At 43.6% G+C, this 22,125-nt stretch overlaps 1 protein-coding gene across 2 annotated transcripts in view; it reads right to left on the bottom strand.

Annotated features, from left to right (window-relative positions):
- PLXNC1 (plexin C1) overlaps positions 1–22,125 on the bottom strand; it is a 136,123-nt gene that overhangs the window by 97,560 nt on the left and 16,438 nt on the right. For both annotated transcript variants that reach the window (XM_038756939.1, XM_038756940.1), the window contains exons 2-4: positions 21,515–21,661; positions 9,653–9,787; positions 8,771–8,871 (exon numbers count right to left, since the gene is read on the bottom strand). In XM_038756939.1, coding sequence (XP_038612867.1) covers positions 8,771–8,871; positions 9,653–9,787; positions 21,515–21,661 — 383 coding nt within the window. The remainder of the gene's footprint in view (positions 1–8,770; positions 8,872–9,652; positions 9,788–21,514; positions 21,662–22,125) is intronic.

Genomic DNA, 22,125 nt, shown 5'->3' with positions numbered 1-22,125 from the left:
AACGGCTCTAGAGGAGGAGCTGCCCTAGTTGACCTTCCCTATTTACTCATTCCTGCCATCCAAACAGGGTCCAACTCCAAAGAACCTCTCAGCCCCATGGATTCCCTGGAAATCACTCCCCATTCCCTCCCACCACCACCTCACTGGCCAATCTCCTACTCGCCAATCTCCGACTAGCCGGCAGATGGCTGGAAGGCAAATTAAGATTTCAGATGAAAGGGGCTTACAGAAATATCCATTATCATCATCATAAGAGCTACAGAGGACCATTAAATACAATAACTCTGCAGGCTCTGAGCTTGGAATATGGGCAAGGATAACATTTGGAGAAAGGAGAAGTAAATTAACAATTTGAAAATAATGTTATTGATTCTGGTTTCTTCTCTGATATCCAGCTAGCACAGAGAAGAGTGAATCAGTCATGTGGGCAAGATAACCGGGGGATAGTTTTTACCTTTTAATTTAGATAATATCCTGAAATTCTCTGGGAATCAATAATAGAACATGGGCAGTATGCTTTGCAATAAATGTGAGCCTGAGAAATAGCCTACAACTGTCTATAAACCCAAGATATATAGTCTGCAAGAAGCGTTTTCCACCCACACAAATGAATTCTATTTAAGTTGCACTCAAGTTTCAACAACAAAATATCAGATTTTTCTTGGCTGGGTGCTTACCTCAGTACGCTGGTTGTCTTTTATTTGTTTATCCTGGGTGTTTATTTGAAAATCCAGTGCAAAAAAGGAAGCTGAAACAGTTATGACATCACAGCACTTGATACAGTGCTTTCTATGAAATAAGGTGCTCACTAAATACTGTTAATATCATTCCTCTCTCCTCATTTTTTGACCCACTGCTCACATTTTTTCCCCCTTTCACAGAACTCTGTTCCTTTTTAAATATGCCAAACTACCACCTCCTCCACCTTCTAAGCCCTCCTAAAAATCTCCTTCTTCAAGAATCATTTTTGAACTACTCCTCACCTTCCCAGTCATGCCAGAGACCTGAGTGCTAAAGGTACTTACTGGGATATCAAATTCATTCATTCATTCAATCGTATTTATTGAGCGCTGTGTGCAGAGCACTGCACTAAGCGCTTGGGAAGTACAAGTTGGCAACATATAGAGATGGTCCCTACTCAACAAAGGGGTCACAATCAATCGTATCTACTGATCACCTTGATGTGCTTAAGGAAGAGGACCTGAGCATCAGGGGACAGCAGGATTAGAAGGGAGTTCCAGCAGGGCAGAGCTTGGTGGGTTTGGGACAGATGAAGAGTTTCTGGAGTGCTAAAATTTCTAGGGAGGACAGATGTGGGGTGGGGAAAGGAGATGCGAGGAAGGTTGTGTTCAGAGAGTGGTTATTCCCAGTGGGAGCGGTGAGAAGTGGGGTGGCGTCCACTGATGATGAAGACCAGTGAATGTCCAATTTGACGCGTGGCTGATGATGGCTGGTCAGCAGTGTTGAGTAGTGAGTGGAAGCAGGCATGGCTAGATGGTTAGGACCACCAGCATGGAGACGGGTGATGAAAACCATAATAGGAAATAGGGATGGTTATTTATTCATTAGCCCTGCTGTTGGTTCAGCAAGAGGGCACTTTTCTGGCATTCAGAAGACTGAGATTCGTACTTGGGCTGTCACGAGTGGTGATGGCTTTTGACTAAAGTATCTCCTCGGGCGTCTTGCGAGGGTGACAGGCCAAGCAGGAGTTCGGAAAAGTAGCTGGCTAATGTGGGCAACCAAGACCACAGGGATTCCCAAGGTATCTCTGATGGGTCATGGCACTTTGGCCCGGCATTAGCACTCTGCTTGTGGTCACTTTGGGCATACATGAGTCCTGTCTATTAAAAAAAACCCTTGCGTGCACGTTGCAATGGGCTATACCACTGTCCGTCTACTTCCCCAGGGAACAAGGTGGGCAATGAGGACACTGCCAGTGGCTCTGAGCAAACCACTATCAATTTCTCTGTTCAGGACCAAGGCCCATCTGTCAGTTAATGGGAGACTCGATCACCATTTATTTACTTGCCTACTTTTGTTTTTATCATACTTATCAATGCTCATATTCCATTCCCTAGTGTATGTCTGGATATTTATGTCCACTTGTTTCTGCCTTTAGATTGCAATAATAATAATGATAATTATGGTATTTGTTAAGCACCGACTACGGGCCAGGCACTGTTCTAAGCACTGGGGTAGATACAAGATAATCAGGGTGGACATAGTCCCTGTCCCACACTGGGCTCACGGTCTTAATCCCAATTTTACAGATGAGGTAACTGAGGCACAGAGAAGCCTCTTCCCTACTTGGAGTAATCAAAACCAAATGGATATTGGAGTAGCCTCGGAGCCCTCACTTTGTGACAGATTTTCAAAGGTATTGAAGAGATTCCTGAATAGATAACCAAAGAAGTTGTTGAACTGGGGAGCCAACTTCATTTACAAATGAATGATCCAGATCTGAATGGGATGAATGCATTTCATTCAGAGGGTCACCTAATGAGGGCCTTCTGACACTCCAACCTTCTGACACTCCAAAGCATTGTTGCAGGAGGCCAAAATAGGTTTCATTACCACCAGCTAAAAGTATGGGATTAAAAAACTCTTGCATTAATTTTTCAAAAAACAGACGAATTTGAGAATCAGCGTGGCTTAGTGGACAGAGCACAGGCTTGGGAGTCAGAAAGACCTAGGTTTTAATCCCAGTTCCGCTACATGTCTGCTGTGTGACCTTGGGCAAGTCACTTCAGTTTTCTGTGCCTTAGTTACCTCACCTGTAAAATGGGGATAATAGTGTGACCCGATGTGGGATAGGGACTATATCCAACCTGATTAACTTGTATCTACCCCAGCAATCAGAACAGTGCTTGGCATATAGTAAGCGCTTAACAAGTACCACAATGATAATAATAATAATAATGCTTAATAATGAATTTATAAATATGAAAAAGAGGAAGACCTTAATGAAGAAAGGAGTTTAAAGGTATGCAGAGGTGTTTGGAAGGAGTTAGCCTGCTACAAGGGTCTTTAAGAAGAAAAGACGAAAGCTACTGTTCATCCTCAAGAGGACAAATTCTTCTCTCAAGTTACAAAAACCAGAACCACAACAGGCTTCTACACATCTGCAGCCACCTGCAAAAGTTTTATAATACTACTGTAACTCCTCATTTATTTAACATTGTGATGTCATGCACTGAATTACGTTAGGATTAAACAATAATTTAGTGATGCTTATTATCAGAGTATAGAGTACATAAAGAATCTCACATTACTTTACCAGAAATTCTGCTGTAGTTCCTAATTTATACCCTGCAAGTCTGAGGGAAAATGAACCTCATGATACAACCACATTTTCAAGGAAAATAAAGCTAGTTATTTCGTGAGGTATGTCTCATCTCCTGGAAAATGGGGTTCTTTATGGGATATTCTCAAGGTCTAATACAATTCTCTGCCTATGGGATCAATAAACGGTGTTGATGAGATGATAATTTTATTTCTTCATTTTCCAGACTATGGAAGGAACTTGACCTTGTCTGCAGAAAATAAATAATTTCCAGGAGAAACACATAATAGTTACGATACATGCAGTGGGATATATTAGCATTATAAAAACACCAAACTGCATGCCCTTTAGATTTCTAGATTTTGACTAATACCATGTCTGCTCTCCTATAAAACAGACGTTACATGCCTGAAGAACTTCACGTTAGGGAATGATGAATCAATCTTTACAGGATGTAGAGCCTTAACTGATGCCTGGCACATGTGCATAGATTTTCTTTTTTCTGACAGTTTGCATTCTATCCCGGCAGACATGTGCAGAGATCAGAACAGTCTCCAAATCTCCACCAGCATTCAGTCCACCACATGAAGTCAAAACTTTTTTAAGAGAACTGACTCTACTTGATGTTTACCTCTGCCTTCAATCTGGGTTTCATTACCAATACAGTCAGTTGTGCGCCAGAATTGAAGCAGGCAAAACAAATCTTCCAGATTTGATATCTTGGCTTCAAAGGGTTATCAGCAGCTAGAGAGGCTTGGTTCAGGTCTTTCAAGCTTATCCCTGTGTCTCCAAGTTGCAAGATTTCAATCCAGTTCCTCTAGACTGTAAGCCCATCCTCTACATTGAAAGCTCATTATGGGCAGGGAACGTGTCTACCAACTCTGTTGTATTCATTCATTCAATCGTATTTATTGAGTGCTGTGTGCAGAGCACTGTACTAAGCTCTTGGGAAGTACAAGTTGTATTGTACACTCCCAAGTGGTGAGTACAGTGCTCTGAACACAGTGAGTGCTCATTTGTACATATTTATTATTTTATTTATTTCACTAATGATGTGTATATATCTATAATTCTATTTATCTATTTTGATGCTATTGATGCGGGTCTACTTGTTTTGTTGTCTGTCTCCCACTTCTAGACTGTGAGCCCATTGTTGGGTAGGGATTGTATCTATCTGTTGCCAAATTGCACTTTCCAAATGCTTAGTACAGTGCTCTGCATACAGTAAGTGCTCAATAAATATGATTGAATGAATGAATAAATGCGATAGACTGATTTTGCTTTTTCATTAACACTGGATGTTATCACCAGGTTCTCAGAGCCACGCCTCCTCTGACAGGGTATCTGACAGGATACACCAGGCACTACGCATTCAATGGCCAAAACTAGCAGCCAATCCACAAACCCACTGGGGACAGCAAAAATTGGGAGGCTGCTCTAATAGTTCCACTTCTTAAACTGTTCCTACCCTCCATCAATCCGGGGAGGCTTTCAATCAATCAATCAATAGCATTTGAGTGCTCACTCTGTGCTTGGGGAGAACAAGAGAGTTAGTAAGCATGATCCCTGCCCCCAAGGGATCTAGTAACCTAGCAGAGGAGACAGATAAAATAAAATAAATTACAGTAGGAGGAAACAAGTTTAAAGATACATATCTTTGTGCTAGGATGAGGGTGGGGGAAGAGAGCGGGGACTTAGTTGCTAAAGTGAGAAGGAAGGACTACAGTGCTAGTGGTGAAAGGGGGAAAGGGTAGGGAGATGAGAGATTAATCAGGGAAGACTTCCTGGGGGAGATGTAATTTCAGAAAGGCTTTGAAGATGGGGACAGCAGTGGTCTAACAGATGCGAAAGGAGGAGAAGGAGGCAGAAGGAGGGTTTGAAGAAGAGAATGAAGCACAGTGAGCAGGTTGGTTCTGGTGGAGCAAAGCACGACGGCTGGGGTGTAGTGGGAGAGGAGCGAGAGTAAGTAGTGGGGACAGTTCATCGGTGGCCCTTTTAATGACCTACTTTGCGTACTCCTAAAACTGCTTCCCGCTGCTCATGAAGTCCTCCTTAAAATCCCACTCAGCCCTGGGATTGATTGATTCAGTCAGTCATTCATTTATTCTCTTACTCCCACACAAGCACACACCCACACTCTCACTTCCTTAGAGACTGCCATTACTAGGAGAAGCTGTATCTTTCTGAACAAAAACATACTTTCTCAAAAAACGAGGAGGATCAGTATTGTTCTAATGTCACCACCACCACATGACAGTTCCTCTTATTCTTACTATTGGGGTTTAATTGGATTCAACATAAAACTCCACACCTCAAATCCACAACTTATCCTTGGCTCTAGGCTGAGTAAAAGAAAAGAAAACCATTTCTGTGATTCCACGCCCCACCTATTCCTGTTCTGTTAAGAGCTGTGGCAGGACTGGGCAAGATTCTCTTAGGACCCATGTGACACTTCTCACTGCCTCTGCCTGGATGAGAATTGGCAACTGAGGCAGGGGAGGAGATATGTGCAGGAGTACCGCCCTACCTCCTTTCCCTCCCCACAGCACTTGTATATATTTGTACAGATTTATCACTCTATTTTACTTGTACATATTTACTATTCTATTTATTTTGTTAATGATGTGCATTTAGCTTTAATTCTATACTGACACCTTGACACCTGTCCACATGTTTTGTTTTGTTGTCTGTCTCCCGCTTCTAGACTGTGAGCCCAATGTTGAGTAGGGACCGTCTCTATATGTTGCCAACTTGTACTTCCCAAGTGCTTAGTACAGTGCTCTGCAATAAAGTGACTAATAACCTTGTTCCCTCCATGTCCTGCTTCAGGCATGTAGGTTTCATCTCAAGTACATTTCCCTACCTGTTCTCTTTCCCAAGCTGAACTGTGGGGGTGAAGGAAGGGGAGGTAAGTGGAGCTCTTGTTTATTCCTGTTGCCTTCTGGGTCCCACTCTGTTCTGCCATAAGGGCCTACTCCTTGTCCTGCCAGCAGGACCCTCCACACTCTCCACCCGCATCTGTGTCTGTGACACAGCCAATGCCCTCCAGACCACACCCAGCCTAAGCCTCTGGACCGCATTTAATTGGTTTAAAACAACCCCAAAGAGGTACTGGATCTCTCTTCCCTCATGACAGAGGAATCAGCGTTTCTCTGCCCCCTTTCCCTCACGCCCTCCAAATAAGATCAAGAACACCCAGTTCCCCTACCGTGTAGGGGACGCATCTTGTAAAACTCCATCCTGCTTTAAGAAAAACTCAAATTGTAGCACTCACTACATCCGACGTCACAAGACCCGTTTTGTCTGATACTGTGCTGCGCTGTACCCAATCAGTCAATGGCATTTACTTAGCATTCACTATGTGCAGTGCACTGTACTTGTTCCCAGATAGACTCATGCTGCTGGACAAATGTGCAATTCCCTACTAGGATCCTGCCCAAAACAAGTAGTCAAATCACGCATTTGGCCAGGACTGACTTACTAGTTTGAGATCTGGTGGGCTTTCTATCCCCTGACCCCACCATGCCCTCTAGCACAAATTTCAGTTCTGCTGATGGACAAGCAAATGCAAATGAGAAGTAGCCTTAGAAAGGTCCTCAGCTGATAGAACCATAAAATACTTTTTTCACAATTGATAAGCAGCGTCACCTAATGGATAGAACACCGGCCTGGGCATCAGAAGGATCTGCATTTTAATCCCGGCTTTGCCGCTTGCCTGCTGTGTGACCTTGGGCAAATCACTTAACTTTTCTGTGCCTCAGTTACCTCATCTGTAAAACGGGGGGTTAAGACTGTGGGCTCCGTGAGACATGGACTGTGTTCAACCTGATTAGCTTGCATCTACCCCAGCACTTACTACAGTGCCTGGAACATAGTAAGTGCTTAACGAATACCATAAAAAATGATTAGTTAATTTTTCAAACTCCAATCTTGGGTAAGTAGCAAGAAGAAAAACGTTTCTAACCAATACAATTATTCATGAGATTCCCCTGATCCCGTTTCTTTTGTCTGCCTTTTAGCAAGCCCAGAAAGATGAGGTCAATTATCTGCCTCTGTGTGCCCCCCAGTTTTATTTCCTTGAATAACTCAATTCCCCATTTTTAGTCGGCTCTTTCGATTTCTCACTCACATTTTATTTCCATGTTTCTTTTTAATCTGATTTCCTTCTTCCTCAGAGCTTTTCATCTTTTCCTTTATTCCTCCACCCCAACCCTTGGCTGCCTCCTGTTCCGCTTTCAGCTTTTTCTTGATCAGCTCTGCTTTCTAATTCATTTTTTCCCCTTAAAAAACGAGAGCACTAAACTGACAGGGACTGTTTTTTTTTTTCTTCATTTCTGCTTGAGCTATGTCAATGCTCTCCTCCTTGGTTCTATAGTGAGAGCCGGAGTATTGGGTTGCCAAGGCAACGAGAAATCCAACCAGGCCAGTCCCAGCAATGAGAGGAACTGCCATGATAAGAAGCCGGCTACAAGTCCCCTCAGAGGTGAGACGGGCCTCTCTTCAAACCCCCAAGACTCAGACCCCAGGACTGCTTCAAGGGGTGGGCAACACGGGCCCAGGGGGCATACAAAGCCAGTGGTTTATTTTTTGAGAATGATGCCGGTTGTAGGACATGCTAAACGATGCTATGCTTTTTAACAGATTTGCCTGTGGTCTGAATGATCATTTCACTCCCAAATAAAGGTGGGTGCCAAAGATTACATTCACATGAACCGTCTTTTCATCCAGAGTCTGCTCTTCCTGACTATCTGGCCATCTCTGCCCAGCGGCCAATACAACATAACCAGCCCTTGTGCCATAACCTAACATCAAAAGACCACACTGGTCATGGTGCCCCTTTGTATTTCCAATATGCTTTCCTCCCACTTGGTTAAGAGGACAGATTCACTCATGATGACTGCAATCTGTTATTCACAGGTTACACCCAGCACTCACCCGCATATCTTTAAATTGTAGATTATTTATTTATATTAACTTCTGCCTCCCCCTCTAGGCTATAAGCTCATTATGGGTAGGGAACGTCTCTGCTATATCTGCTGTACAGCACTCTCCCAAGCGCTTAGTACAGTGTTCTGCACATAGTAAATTCTCAATTAATGCCATCGATTAACTGATTGATTGACTGATGCCCTTTTGCTGCTGTTCAGACTTTTGGGGGATCCTTCTGCCTGTTTTCCGAGCCTTCCTGATGCAGGCAGCAGGAAAGAATGGGAGCAAGTCCCTCCAGAAAATTGGAGCCAACCCCCCCAACCACTTTTCCAACCCCCTCCCCCTCAAATGACACAACAACCCATGGGGAACAATATAGCAGAACTGATGACCCTGCCTAGAAAAAGCTTTGAGAATTAATTAGGATTATATAATGACATTTAAGTCAATTACGAATTCAGTCCCCCCAGCCATTGAAATGATGGCTAATTAGGGAAAGAGGAGCTCTTTCGCAAGGTACTTTCTAAAATGAGGGGTGAGAACAAATTCAGGCAATACCTTTTGAGCAAATGACACCAACCACAATGAGGATCCATCGCAGTTAAACACTCCTTACAGGATTTATGTTTATCACAGTTTGCAACACGTATCCTTCTAATCTAAAAATAAAGGCGACAGTAACTCCAACAATCATAATGAACAGTTGAAAGGACAACTCGTGCTGTTTGAGGTGGAATCCACAAAAGGAATGTTTATCAACTCAACCTTTAAATACTTTAGCAATTCTATGGTACATTAAGAAACAATCCTAGCAGAATTCACATTGTTCATCAAAAATTGCATATTTTACAACCTGTTCACCTGGGCTCAGGAACCCTGTGCTTTCCAGGGTCCCTAAGAGGGCTCAGTGGTCCTCTGAGCTATTTATCTTAGAGGAACACTGAATGGGGCCCACTGAATGAACACTTGAGATCAAAGACCCAATAATGAGATCAAAGTGCCACAACAGAAAGGGGGAGAAATACTGACACAATCAAATGACCTAAATAATGAGGAAAATGGCACATCTCTCCCATAACCCTGTTTAAGGCCATTATTTCTATTAACCTCAAACATTAAATTGACAAATGAGGGCAAAGTGTGTTTCATAAATATACACAAAAATTCACTGCAAAACAGAAATGGCTCAAAGGATAAATTCAGCACACTTACCTCTGAAACCTCCATAATAAATGCACTGTAGGGACATGGACATAATTAAATAATAAAATGCTCTAAATACATAATATTTTCTAGTTACTCCCAAATTTTAAATTCTACTCCTGTAAGTTACTATAGGATTTATCTAGATTCTCCAAATGCAAACGCTACCACTGAAAACAGACACAAAGAAAACTGGCTTCTTTTAAGTCAAAAATTTTATCTGGAATGTCTACCAACCTCTTTCTCTGCTGGGAGATATATGTAAGTATTATCCAAAGGGTCAAGAGCAAGCTTGTGAAAAACAGGTGTTTCTTCTTTAATTTCATAGATAACCTCTGGGCAATTTGACTTCAGCGTCTCATCAAGAATAACCTATTTTTCAAAGAAACAGACATTTTTTCATAAAATCAGTTGAGTGCTAGGATAAGAAAATCGGCAACAGCCCTAAAATCCCAGTTTAAAAGTCACTAACATGTAAACATCTTACCATTTCTTCATTTTAATAAGGACAAAAAGGAGTATTTTGTTATTGTGTTGCAGAGGGTCATGAAAAACATCGGCTCTCTGAACGGCTCTTGCAGTTGTCTCATGTGAAAGCTAGATGCACACAACTCCAGTTTGAAGTTGGCCCTTAGGGATCTATCAAAGGCTATGGATGACAGGTTCATTAGTACTCTAAGCCAGAGAATGACATTAAAGCTAAAGGAAGCTGACTAGACCAATGTATCCATGGGGTATTCTACATAAAATAATGTACAATAGGATGCTCTAAATTCCTGAAACAGCTCTACATAATTTGTGTGTGTGTGTGAGTATATATACACACGTGTGTATACACATGTATCCTGGTCTTTGCATTAACATTCGGGTGAACAAGCATGCCTGCAAACAACAAATTGAGACCAGGAGTCCTTTCCGTATTCAATACACATGTTGTCTGCACCCTGGTTAGTGGATTTGACTGCTGCCTGAAGATCTTGTCATCATTTGTAGTTTCGCCTCTTTTGCTTCCAGGCACGTCTCTTCTCAAACCGAGCCACTTCTTCCACTGGCCACTGCACACCAGCTGTCTGCTCGATGCCATTTCCCTCACAAATCACTGACCACGTTTTGTTCATTGGGTCTGCCTTTGTGGTACCGAAAAGGTCACAGTGCAGCTGTGGAATCGCATTGCCACTCTTGGAATCCTGAGCCCACCATCCAACTCAAAAGGAGGAGTTTCAGAGCTACGCCATGGCTCCCACCCAGCTCTCAGCTCTCTCAGAAGAAAGGAAAGGTTTATCTTGAAGGGAAAGGTTTATCTTGATCCTGGATGGAGCTGGGATATGGGATTTGGTGGGGGAGAAGGAAATACAGAAGGAGCAGTCCTCCCCTCACCCATCTTCAGCGCTTACATATAACATATATGCTGATCTAATTGTACATTAAATTATTTCCCCTGTTGGTAAATGCTTTATGTCTGACTTCCCCATTAGAGTGTAAGCTTCTTGTGGGCAGGAAACCTGCCATTTTCTTGTTTTATACTTTCCAAGTGCTTAATAAAGTGCATTTGATCGTTCAATGAATCCTGTTACTACTACTGTTACCACCTCACTCCTAGCCATTTGGCATGGGCTGGAGACAGAGTAAAGGGGAAGCAAATAAGGGCTAAGTGAAGACCAGACTCTCTCTATTTAGTCAGGGAAGCAGGGGTGGGTAGGGATGAGAAAGACAAGTCTAAGTAAACAAAAGCAGCAAATTATGCATATTAAAGGGGACTGGGGCACAAGGGCAGAAAAGATCTCTGCCTCCTAACATTCCCTTCACCTTATTTTTCGGCTCCAGGACATTGTATTTGGCCTCCCTGCTCTAAGGTTTCTGTCTCCATCTTGATTACTGCTGCAGTTTGCAGGGTGTCACCTTCCCAATTCAGAGATGCCAAGACCTAGGTCACAGAATGAAGCAGTCGCTATTCTTCACAATTTAGGGGAGGCCCTGCGATAAAAGCATTCTAGTGGGGAGAAATATGTTTTTCCCCCCCTTCTGTTTTACAGTATTTGTTAAGGGCTTACCATGTGCCAGGCACCATACTAGGCGCTGGGGTCAAAACCAGCTAATCACGGTTGACACAGTCCATTTCCCACATGGGGCTCACAGTCTTAATCCCCATTTTACAGATGAGGTCACTGAGGCAAAGAAAAGTTAAATGTCTTGTCCAAGGTCACACAGCAGGCAAGTACCAAATCTGGGATTAGAGCCCAGGTTCTTCTGACTCCCAGGCTCTTGTCTGATTCACTAGGCCACGCTGCTTTTCAATTTTGGAGGAAATGGGTGAAGAGCTGTCAGGAGGAGCCCCGAGATTACGCAGATTGAGGGACACATTCATTATTCTATCTAATTCTTTATCAAGCATTAAATATGTTACGGTACTATTCCTTGAGTTTTTAAGAAAATAATTTAAAAAACCCACAAAACCAGTAGGCTCCTAGTTTTGCAGGTTGGTGTCCTGCAGTACCAAGGCACCTCTGGAAGGAGATGGGACTTACACAGTTTACAATTGCAGGTCTCTAGGCCATTTTTTTAATGACAATTTCAACAACTACAAGTATTTAATTGCTACTAAATAAAAATGGAAAAAACATAGGTTCTTAAAGGGGGAATGCTCTGGATATATTATTCAGAATGAAAAACACTCTGGACATGCCTATAGGAGGCAAGAAAATCTATCCTAAGGCAGAAACAAATGCTGTGGGAAAAAAGGTTATGAGACATTTTATAGGGGAGAATTGGGAAAATACCACCCATCCCTACATGTACCAGTTAATCTTTGCCTTTGCCATTTATTCTAAGCTCCCTTTGGGCAGGAAAGGTGTATACTAACTGTGTTGTATTCTCCCAAGTGCTCAGTACTCCCAGTGCTCTCCCAAGTGCACACCATAAGAATTCAAATGCAAATGAATGATTGATGATTGTACTCTTCTAAGCACCTAGTCCAGGGCTCTGCATACGGTAGGAACTCAATAAATACTACTGAATGAACAGCAGAGGCGTGGACTAGGGGAGGATTCCGGTTTTATCCACACCTCATTCATACCGATTACTCAAGTGGAACCCAAAATAACACCTTCCCCATAGGAAGAATATTTTTGAAGAAAGGCAATAAGCAGCCAAAATGAGAGTTTGTGTGAAAAATTCTCAAATGCTTCTGAAGCTTGCTTGTGAGGACTTGGACAAGAAGAAGTAGACTACTGCCAAACAAATCTTTGATGAAGTCAGATCACCATAGTAAAAACCCATGATAAGATCACTGGAAATTCTCTACTTCAGAAGCAAATCAAAACAAAAATGTTTCAAATGAATTGAATAGATCGTGGCTTTCTATTCTGGGTCTCAATATTTTTACAAAAATTTCAATCCACTCTCAATCCTGGGATGCAGAGGTTGAGGAAAACCTAGTTTTATTTTCTACTGGACTACATCAGCTGCGTTTGTTTATTTTTATATGGTATTTGTTGTACTCCTACTATGTGTCAAGCACTGCTCTAAGCACTTGGGCAGACACAAGTTAATTAGGTCAGATACACTTTGTCCCACATGGAGTTGACAGTCTATGTATGAGGGAGGACAGGCATTTAACCCCCATTTTACAGTTGAGGAAACTGAGGTGCAGAGAAGCAGCTTGCCTAAAGTCACACAGCAGGCCAGCGATGGAGCCAGGATTAGAACCTAGGTCTTCCGACTTCCACGCCCATGATTTTCCCACTAGGCCACACCACTTTTCCCTAGATGGCTAGCCACCAACCTAGGAAGAATGTCATGGAATTCATTAATGGTGGGTTCTGCGGATGTATGCAATGTCCTCTCACCTCCTCTTCCTTTAGCACTGTCTCCTCCCATTTCATACACTCCAGCCACAATATGTACATCTGTGTAGAAGGAGGTGACAGGACAGAGGAGGATCCCTCCCTTAATGTTTCCTCAATCCATCACAGAAGCCATCTTTGTCCAGAACTTGTTCTAAAAACTGTGAATCTGGTTAAGCTAGTGAAGTATGGGCAATAAGTGAGTTATGAAATTTCATTTCTATCCTTGGTAAAGTCTTGTCTGAAGGCAGAGGAATGAATGAGATGACCTTTCACAGTCCCTGCCACCCTTATAATTCTATTACTCACTCCAGTACCAAAATGCTGAATTTTGCTTTTAATAGGGCAAAAAATCCCCATGGAATTAGATCATCCCTATGCAAAGGAATCACTACAACATCAGTCAAGGAGGAGAATGTGTAAGGCAGAATAAAGCAAAGGCATCAGGAAGAGTTCTTTCCATCCGACCCTGACTTGGTGGAATATGAATTCTGAAATCAGGTTGGAATTAAGATGACTGGAATTTAAACTTGCCCCACAGACAGATTTACAACCCTCTGCAGTCTAAAATTTGACAATGACATATCAAAGATACCAGACTTCTAAAATCACGTAATCCTTCGAATTATCCACATAAATCCCACTCATCCAAAAATTGGCCAAACCATTTCTAGAGGACTGGAATTTCAGAAGTGGAATATCCACTTTAGGTATAGCCACTTCCAGACTTTGTTTTCTGAGAGATGAATAGTCCCATATTCTTCGCTGGCTCTAACTGTCCAATCGAAGAGCCTTTCAAAAGGCTGTGGGCATAACTTTTTTGGGGCCCGGTTTAATGTCAGCAGGAAAGGAGAGCAGAGGAAACAAAAAGGAATTTCAGGGAGCTTTCTGGCAAAAGGGGATTTCCATAGAATAGATATCTGGAAAAATGAGATTTGGCAGTATTACTGTATTCCAAGATCTGAATTCTTAATCCATTCTAAAGATCTTAGGCATCTTGACATATGTTCCTCTGCTTTCTGTGTCAAAATCTAACCCAAGGCTCTTGCAGCAAGTTAACATACTTAACAGTTCTGCGAGAATCAACTGGCATCTGGAAAAAAAAAAACAACTTTTCTTCCTCAAAGATTTTTTGGTTTAGTAGTTGGTCAGTTTTCAGATCTCCAATGCTCTGCTGGGGGAAACAAACCTCAGTGGGAAGTCCTGCATGTACATGGGTGAGGACGTGTTGCCGCCTGGCATCAGAAAAAGCAAAACAACACCCACAGAAACCACACAGTGGTAAGCAGATGGGGGAGAAAAAAAAAAAAAACAACTCCTGCTCTTTCACTCTCTCCCATTATTATATTGGGGAAGCTTAGCAGAGAGTGTTAGGGAAGTTAAAATACAACAGTTAAAAGCCTCCTTGCCACCGATGATTACTGGCTCTGCCTAGGATGAACATACCATCACTTACAGTTCAATTTCTTTACATCCCATTTCTAAGAGAAGTTGTGTAAAGAGTTAAAACTTTTGGAAGTCTACTACTTTTCAGTTACAGAGAGTACTGTGTAACACACAAAAAGAGCCTGGAGTGCCAACATAATTACCCGAGCATTTTCGAGGTCCCTCAGGGAGCATCAGAAAAATGAAGAAAACCTTTGAAGATAGCAGTAAATTGCTCTTTTACATCTGCTTTTCTCAAAACAAGCCAATTCAGGAGAAGAGTGGAAGGTGAGCAGAATTAAAGGTTTCTTACATTACACACAAATTTGGGTATTTATTTTTCTCCCCATACCACTTGAGTGTTGTGATAACACGGACTCAGGTATCTATACAACCAACCAGCACCTTAAACTCAAAAACTGAACTGATGTCTTTCCTCCGTAAACTTTCTCCTCAACTTCCCTAGCACTGTTGAAAACACCGCTATCCTCCTTGCCTCAGAACCCTGCAATTTTGGTGACATCTGAGTTCCTCCTCATTTCCCACTTCCAGTCATTATTTAATTTCTTGCTAATTCTTCCTCTTCTATATTTCATGGATCCGAATCTTAATAATAAGAGTAATTGTGGCATTTCCTCTTGGCCTTTACATCCCCAACCTGTTTAAGTTTTCATTACTTTCCAGTTGGATAACAGAAATAGTATGGTCTCCTTACTGGCCTCCCTGCCCCAAACCTCTTTCCTCGACACTCTTATAAACAGCTGCAAATATCTTCTTAAAACCGTTTGGACCACTTCACTCCCGTCCTTAAAGGTCTCCTCACCATTGACTCTTAGGCTGTCCACCAGTCATCTCCCTCTTTACCTATCTTCTCTTTACCTTCCAGCATTCTTCACCCCTTTCAATCTAACCTAGCTCTAATTAATCAATGGTATTAACTGAGCACTTACTGTGTGCAGAACACTTTACTTAGCACTTGGGAGAGTACAATAAAATGAGTTGGTAGATACTTTCCCTGCCGGCAAGGAGCTTACAGTCTAGAGGAGGAGACAGACAGTAATATAAATAAACAAATTATAGATATGTATATAAGTGCTGTGGGGCTGAGGGTTGGGTGAATATCAAGCGCTTAGAGAGTACAGATCCAGGTGTAGAGCCGATGCAGACAGGATGATGTGCTCCTCTGGATTTGCAAACGGTTGACTTGCTCCAGACTTTTTTAATGGTATTTTTTAAGTGCTTACTAAGTGTCAAGCACTGTTCTAAGAGCTGGGGTAGATACAAGTTAATTACATTGGCCAGAGTCCCTGTCCCATTTGGGGCTCATAGTCTGAGTAGGACTGGGCCCCCTCCTTCCTCTCCCCACAGCACCTGTATATATATCTGTACAGATTTATTACTCTATTTCTTTTACTTGTACATATTTACTATTCTATTTATTTTAGTTTGTTAATAGGTTTTGTTGTCTGTCTCCCCCTTCTGAACTGTGAGCCCGTTGTTGGGTAGGGACCGTCTCCATATGTTGCCAACTTGTACTTCCCAAGCGCTTAGTACAGTGCTCTGCACACAGTGAGCGCTCAATACGATTGAATGAATGAATGAGGGAGAACAGGAAAACTGAGGCACAGAGAAGTTAAGTGACTTGTCCAAGGTCACATAGCAAGCATTTGGTAGAGCTGGGATTAGAACCCAGGTCCTCTGACTACTGGGCCCATGACCTTTCCACTGGGCCATAGTGCTTCTGATTCATCTCAGGGTGGGAATGACGCCAGGCCTCAGACCCTTGCACTGTGTCTCTGCCTTGCTGCAGTTTCAGGGGAGCAAACACAAGAGAACCCCAGCTTTCTGGAGGCTGCTACAACACCCCAATGTAGCCCAAGGCTGTCAAAACTTCATCAGGAGCTTCCACAATACCTTGGAGGCTCCAAAGCACTCTGAGAGGCAGAAATGGGGTCAGCATGTTCCTGCAGCCTCCTCTTTCTGAAAAGGGCCCAGCAAGTCACGAAGGGTTTCCAGACATCCACGACTGCCAAGACGACTGGTTTTATGATGGCTTTATGGGGAAGCAGAGTGGCTCAGTGGAAAGAGCCTGGTCTTTGGAGTCAGGTCATGGGTTCAAGTCCCGGCTCCACCAATTGTCAGCTGCGTGACTTTGGGCAAGTTACTTCACTTCTCTGTACCTCAGTTACCTCTTCTGGAAAATGGGGATTAAGACTGTAAGCCCCCTGTGGGACAACCTGATCACCTTGTAACCTCCCCAGAGCTTAGAACAGTGCTTTGCACATAGTAAGTGCTTAATAAATGCCATTATTATTATTATTATTATGAATATCATTACAAAGTGGGCAGAAGAGGAGGTATCCCCATCCTGTTCTGTAGACTACGACCACCACTCCTCCATGAATGCATCTGCCCTCTTTTGCTTTACACCTACAAGCACAAAACTACAAATTCCCAAAATCCCAATCAGGAAAATTCCATCCAAGACTGATTGCCATCATCTGGAAAAAGAGAAAATATTTCCTTGGGTACTTGAAAGGAAATAAAAAGAAGTCTTATTTGCTAAATGCAACTGAGTCATCTAAGAAGCATTTGAACCACATGGTGTACTTAACTGGATATTGAAGAAGGACTTTGTGGGTTTCCTATAGAAATGCAGACACTCTCCAGCATGTTTTGCTGCACTGGTCACATGAATTCCCATCATCTGGTAAATTGGGACCCATTTTTTGCTGATCTCAGTGGAGACACTTACAATTGAAAAATTACAACTTGCAATCATGTGCAAAAAAGAGGAAAAAGAGGAACAAGCCCGAAGGGGAAAGGGTGAGCCAGACTTGCAGGGATACATCAGTTTGGTATTGGGGAGGGGAAGAGAAAGTCCACTTCTAGATCATCTTCACTGAAGAGAAGAGGCTTGACAGGGAGGTGAAAGAATGACAAAATTGAACAGGCCCAAGTTGTTAACTGTTCAGGGAGCTCTTGGGACTGAGGGGCGATTGGAGAATGGGAGACTCACCCCATGAACCAGCTCTGTTGCCCTGCTAGAGCTTAAAATCTGAACGTGCCTCCAAAATTACCAAGAAATTCCAAAGGTCAGAGATTACATTTAAGAAGATGTTTAGTTTTGTGGGTGTGCATTTTTTGTAACAAAAATAGAAATGGGTCAAACAACAGTAATTCCTCCCCCACCCCTGTCACTATCGATGTTCTCTATCTATGAGTCGACAGAGTGTAATGCGATAACAAGAATGGGACAAAGGGCCACAAACCCTGGATGATTCAAACATGATGATCTAGGCTCCCTCTCCCTCCTCCCTCTCTCTCTGAGTTGTGCTGAAAGCGCTGAGGTCGGCCTGAGCCTCTGACCTTCCCACCAGCACTTCCCTACTTAGATCCGCAGAGAAGTCTGGGGGAAGGGGGAGAGAGAAGAAGTGGGAGGAGAGTGTGGTTCGGGGCAGAGATCCAGCCACAGATGTTCAATAATCTGGTGTGTAGGTGGTTATTCCACTGGCTGCTGAAACTTCGAATTCAACACTATTCCTGGGGCGGGGGCATCCAGGGGAAACCCTGAGTTCTGGCCAGGAGGGGCAGAGCCTAGCCGTCTCTCCTGGATGCATCCCCCGAGCCTCCCTGCTGGCTCTCCTACTCTACCCCCTACTCTATGGGACCTTATCTGTTCTCATGGTTTCAGTTACCATCTCTACCCGGATGACTCCCAAATCTTCTTCTCCAACCCCCCAGTCTCTCATCTGACCTACGGTCACGCCATTTCCTCTTTCCTCCAAGACATCTCCATTTGGATGTCCCTTTGGTACCTCAAACTTAATGTAACCAGAACTGAGCACCTCCTCTTCCATCCCAAACGTCTCTCCGGCTTCCCCCTTTCACCAGCTCCATTGTAGGGCTGCTTATGGGTTTCGTGCCAGGCAGCCAGCTCTCCAGTGGCGGGGGAGCCAGCGGTGGTGGGGCTGCACTCGGTGCCTGTATATATGTTTGTGCCTATATATTACTCTATTTATTTATTTATTTATTTTACTTGTACATATCTATTCTATTTATTTTATTTTGTTAGTATGTTTGGTTTTGTTCTCTGTCTCCCCCTTTTAGACTGTGAGCCCACTGTTGGGTAGGGACTGTCTCTATATGTTGCCAATTTGTACTTCCCAAGCGCTTAGTACAGTGCTCTGCACATAGTAAGTGCTCAATAAATACGATTGATGATGATGATGTTGTTGCTTAGCTTCTACCAAGCAGGGCTGGTTTCTCCCTGGGGGAGACGGGCTACATGCTTGTCTTTCTCTGACTCTCTCTCTCCCACCACCCACTTGCTTGGACCACTGGATGCTCCGCCCCACTTTTAGCTTTGGAAAACTACGGACTTAAGGGAAGCAGGGTGGTCTAGTGGATGGAGCATGAGCCTAGGAGTCAGAAAGACCTGGGTTCTAATTCCGGCTCCACCACCTGTCTGGTGTATGACCTCGGGCATGTCATTTAACTTCGCTGTGCCTCAGTTAATTTCATCTGCAAAAGGAGAATTAAGATTTTGAGCCCCATGTGCAACAGGGACTGTGTTCAACCTGATTACCTTGTGTCTATCCTAGTGCTTGGCACACAGTAAGCGCTTAAATACCATAAAAAAGGGAAGGGCCAGGAGGAGACCAGAAATAACTCTGTCCCTCTCATCTGTGATTTCCAGAGCTGAGCACCGCCGAGGACTCGGTGGCACAGGCGGCCAGGCAGAACAGCAAACTCCCAAACATTCACCTGCCTCTGTCTTCTCCTGTCAGGGCTCTCCTGCCACACCTCTGGGCTTTCGAGATTTTGCCTGACCAACTGCGATTCCCCATAAGAATGAATGGATGAGCCCAAGGCCAGTGAGCGGCCAGGCTATTTTAGGCCATAGCGTTGTTTGACTTCCAATAATCTTCAAACTCAGTATGCAAAAAGCTGCTTTATTTGTTTGGACTTGTTTGAGAATGGCTTCTGTTTCCACAAAATACTTTCAAAGAAAACCAAGGCAGTTGTGGGGGAACATTTAGTCCTGATTTATGTAGACCTATCTTTTGCCCACTGGGTGAATGAAATGTAGCCCAGGTGAGATTGTCCAGAAATTAGTGTCAGCCCATAACAGGCGACTGCTTTGTGTGGAATGAATTAATGGAATTAGCCTAATTCCCAGGGGGCAGGTAAAATACTACACACTTGTCAGGGCTGCTCGTAGAGATGATGGTTATATGCCACCACTGACTTAGCCAGCTGGGCCACTGTTCAATTTTGAAGAAATTGCTTAATTTTTCTGGGATTTAATTTTCTCCTTTGTGATAGAAATGACAATTTCACCACATATGGTGCCTGCATTTCAAAATGCTCAGGGAAATATGAAACTTTTAAACTCAGAATTAATGAGTTCATTCATCAGGGTTTCCAATAAGGTCAGGCCATCCAATACCTGACAAGCCAGCTATTTTGGGGAGGATTGTAGGGTGGGAAAGGCTGGGGAAGCCACCTTTAGTGGAGTGTGAAGACAGGTTCTGTTCCTGGCCTGATCATTCAATCAATCAATCAGTGGAATTTATGGAGCACAGCAGTAAGCACTTGGGAGAGAACAATCTAGAGTTGGGAGATACGTTCCCTGCCCTCAGGAAGCATAAAGACTAGAGGGTAATATTTTATCCCTACTTTCAGAAGTGGCTGAATACTTGTCCCAGGTACCAGAGTGAGTCACGACAGTCCCAGTTTGCCACATTTACTTCTTGGGAATTCTTGAATAATGAAATGAAAGTAATTGGGAGTTCTTTGAAAAAAAGGCCCAGCAAGTCACATTGGTATTATTTGCTTTTCAGTCACTTTTTCACCCCAGTTCCTTGTGTCCAAAAGGATTCTGGGAAGCCATGAGTCTCCAACACCTGATTGTTCTGACACAAGCACTGCATGTCTCTAGGCTGAGGTGGGTGAGCTGCTTCTGATAACCTTCCTGCCATCAGACCCCTCTCATCAACACAGAACTGAGGATGTCTCAGCCCAGAGAGCAATATCATTCTGCAAAGAGGGCCAGGGAGGGAATGTGAAAGGGGATGGAGGTTGGGGAAAGTGGAAGGGGGAGGGGAAAGTGGAAGGGAAAATGGAGAGAGGAAGGGAAAATGGAGAGAGGAGGGGAAAATGGAGAGGGGAGGGGAAGTGGAGAGGGGAGGGGAAAGTGGAGAGGGGAGGGGAAAGTGGAGAGGGGAGGGGAAAGTGGAGAGGGGAGGGGGAAGGAGAAGAGGATGGGTAGGGAGAGAGGAAGAGGAAAGGGGAGGGAGAAAAGGACAGAAAGGAAGGGGAAGGAAAGGGAAAAGGTGAGAGGAAGAAAGGAAGAGAAGAAGGAGGAAAGAGTAAGGAGGGAAGGGAGTTCCTCTAAACCATAAGCTCCTTGAGGGCAGGGATCGTGTCTACCGACTCCATCGTACTGTATGCTTCCAAAAGCCTAGCAGAGAGCTCTGCACATAGTAAGACCTCAATAAGTGCTCCCAAGAGCCTAGGACAGAGTTTGGCACACTTACTGTGTGGTCAATAAATACTACTGATTGATCGAGAGTTTGTGCAAGTCTGGGGTCTCATAAGTGGGGTCAGTGGTGGGGGGGTGACGGGACGGAAGGAAGGTCCCACACACCTTTGGGGTCAGCATTTCCACGCCTCCATTAGGTTCTTTGGGGGAAGGGAAGAGGTCACAGAATCAGGGTTGTGCAGCGCTTAAGCAATCTGCTTCAAATTCATATTAGAAGCAACACTAACAGCACCACATTCACGAGTCATTACTGAAGTACAGAGAGAAGAGGAAGGAATCACTAACCTTAAGTAACTGTCCATCTCCTGTTCCCAAGAACAAAACGATCCTGTTCAGCACGACAGTACCGTAAACAGATGTCAAATCAGAATGAATCAAGGTAGAAGACTCGATTGGCTGAATGGGTTCCAATTGTGGTTCCTTTTCTGTGTCCTGAAATCACACAAAGGGACAGAGAGCTTTTTTTCAAACATTAGTTTAACTGATGAAATGCCGGTTCCTTCCTCGCCCAAGGGTGCCCATTTCTGTATCTGTTTTTGATAATGGTTCAATAGCGAGAAAGACCATGCAAATAACTTTCTAAGGGCTTCTACCTACACAGACACTGCATGCACACAGCATCTGCTTACTGATTCCTCACAGTCTGCTAGTCACCTGTTTAAATCCTTCTAATCCGATCTACAGAGCAGAGTTCCAGGGGACAGTAGCAGAAAGCATCAGATTGTCAGAGAAAAGAAATGGCAGCAAAGCATAGACACCAGCTTCTCTGCGAACAGAAGGCCCAGGGAGAGGGAAAAATCCTACACATCCCCCCCACCACCCTTTGAGGAAGCAGAGATGGAAGTAGGGGCGGCTGCGAATGAGCAGGGAGTCCACAGGGTGGGAGGAAGTTTTGG

Source organism: Tachyglossus aculeatus, chromosome 14, assembly GCF_015852505.1.
Source record: "Tachyglossus aculeatus isolate mTacAcu1 chromosome 14, mTacAcu1.pri, whole genome shotgun sequence".
Taxonomy (NCBI): domain Eukaryota; kingdom Metazoa; phylum Chordata; class Mammalia; order Monotremata; family Tachyglossidae; genus Tachyglossus; species Tachyglossus aculeatus.
This window is presented reverse-complemented; position numbering and strand designations above follow the sequence as displayed.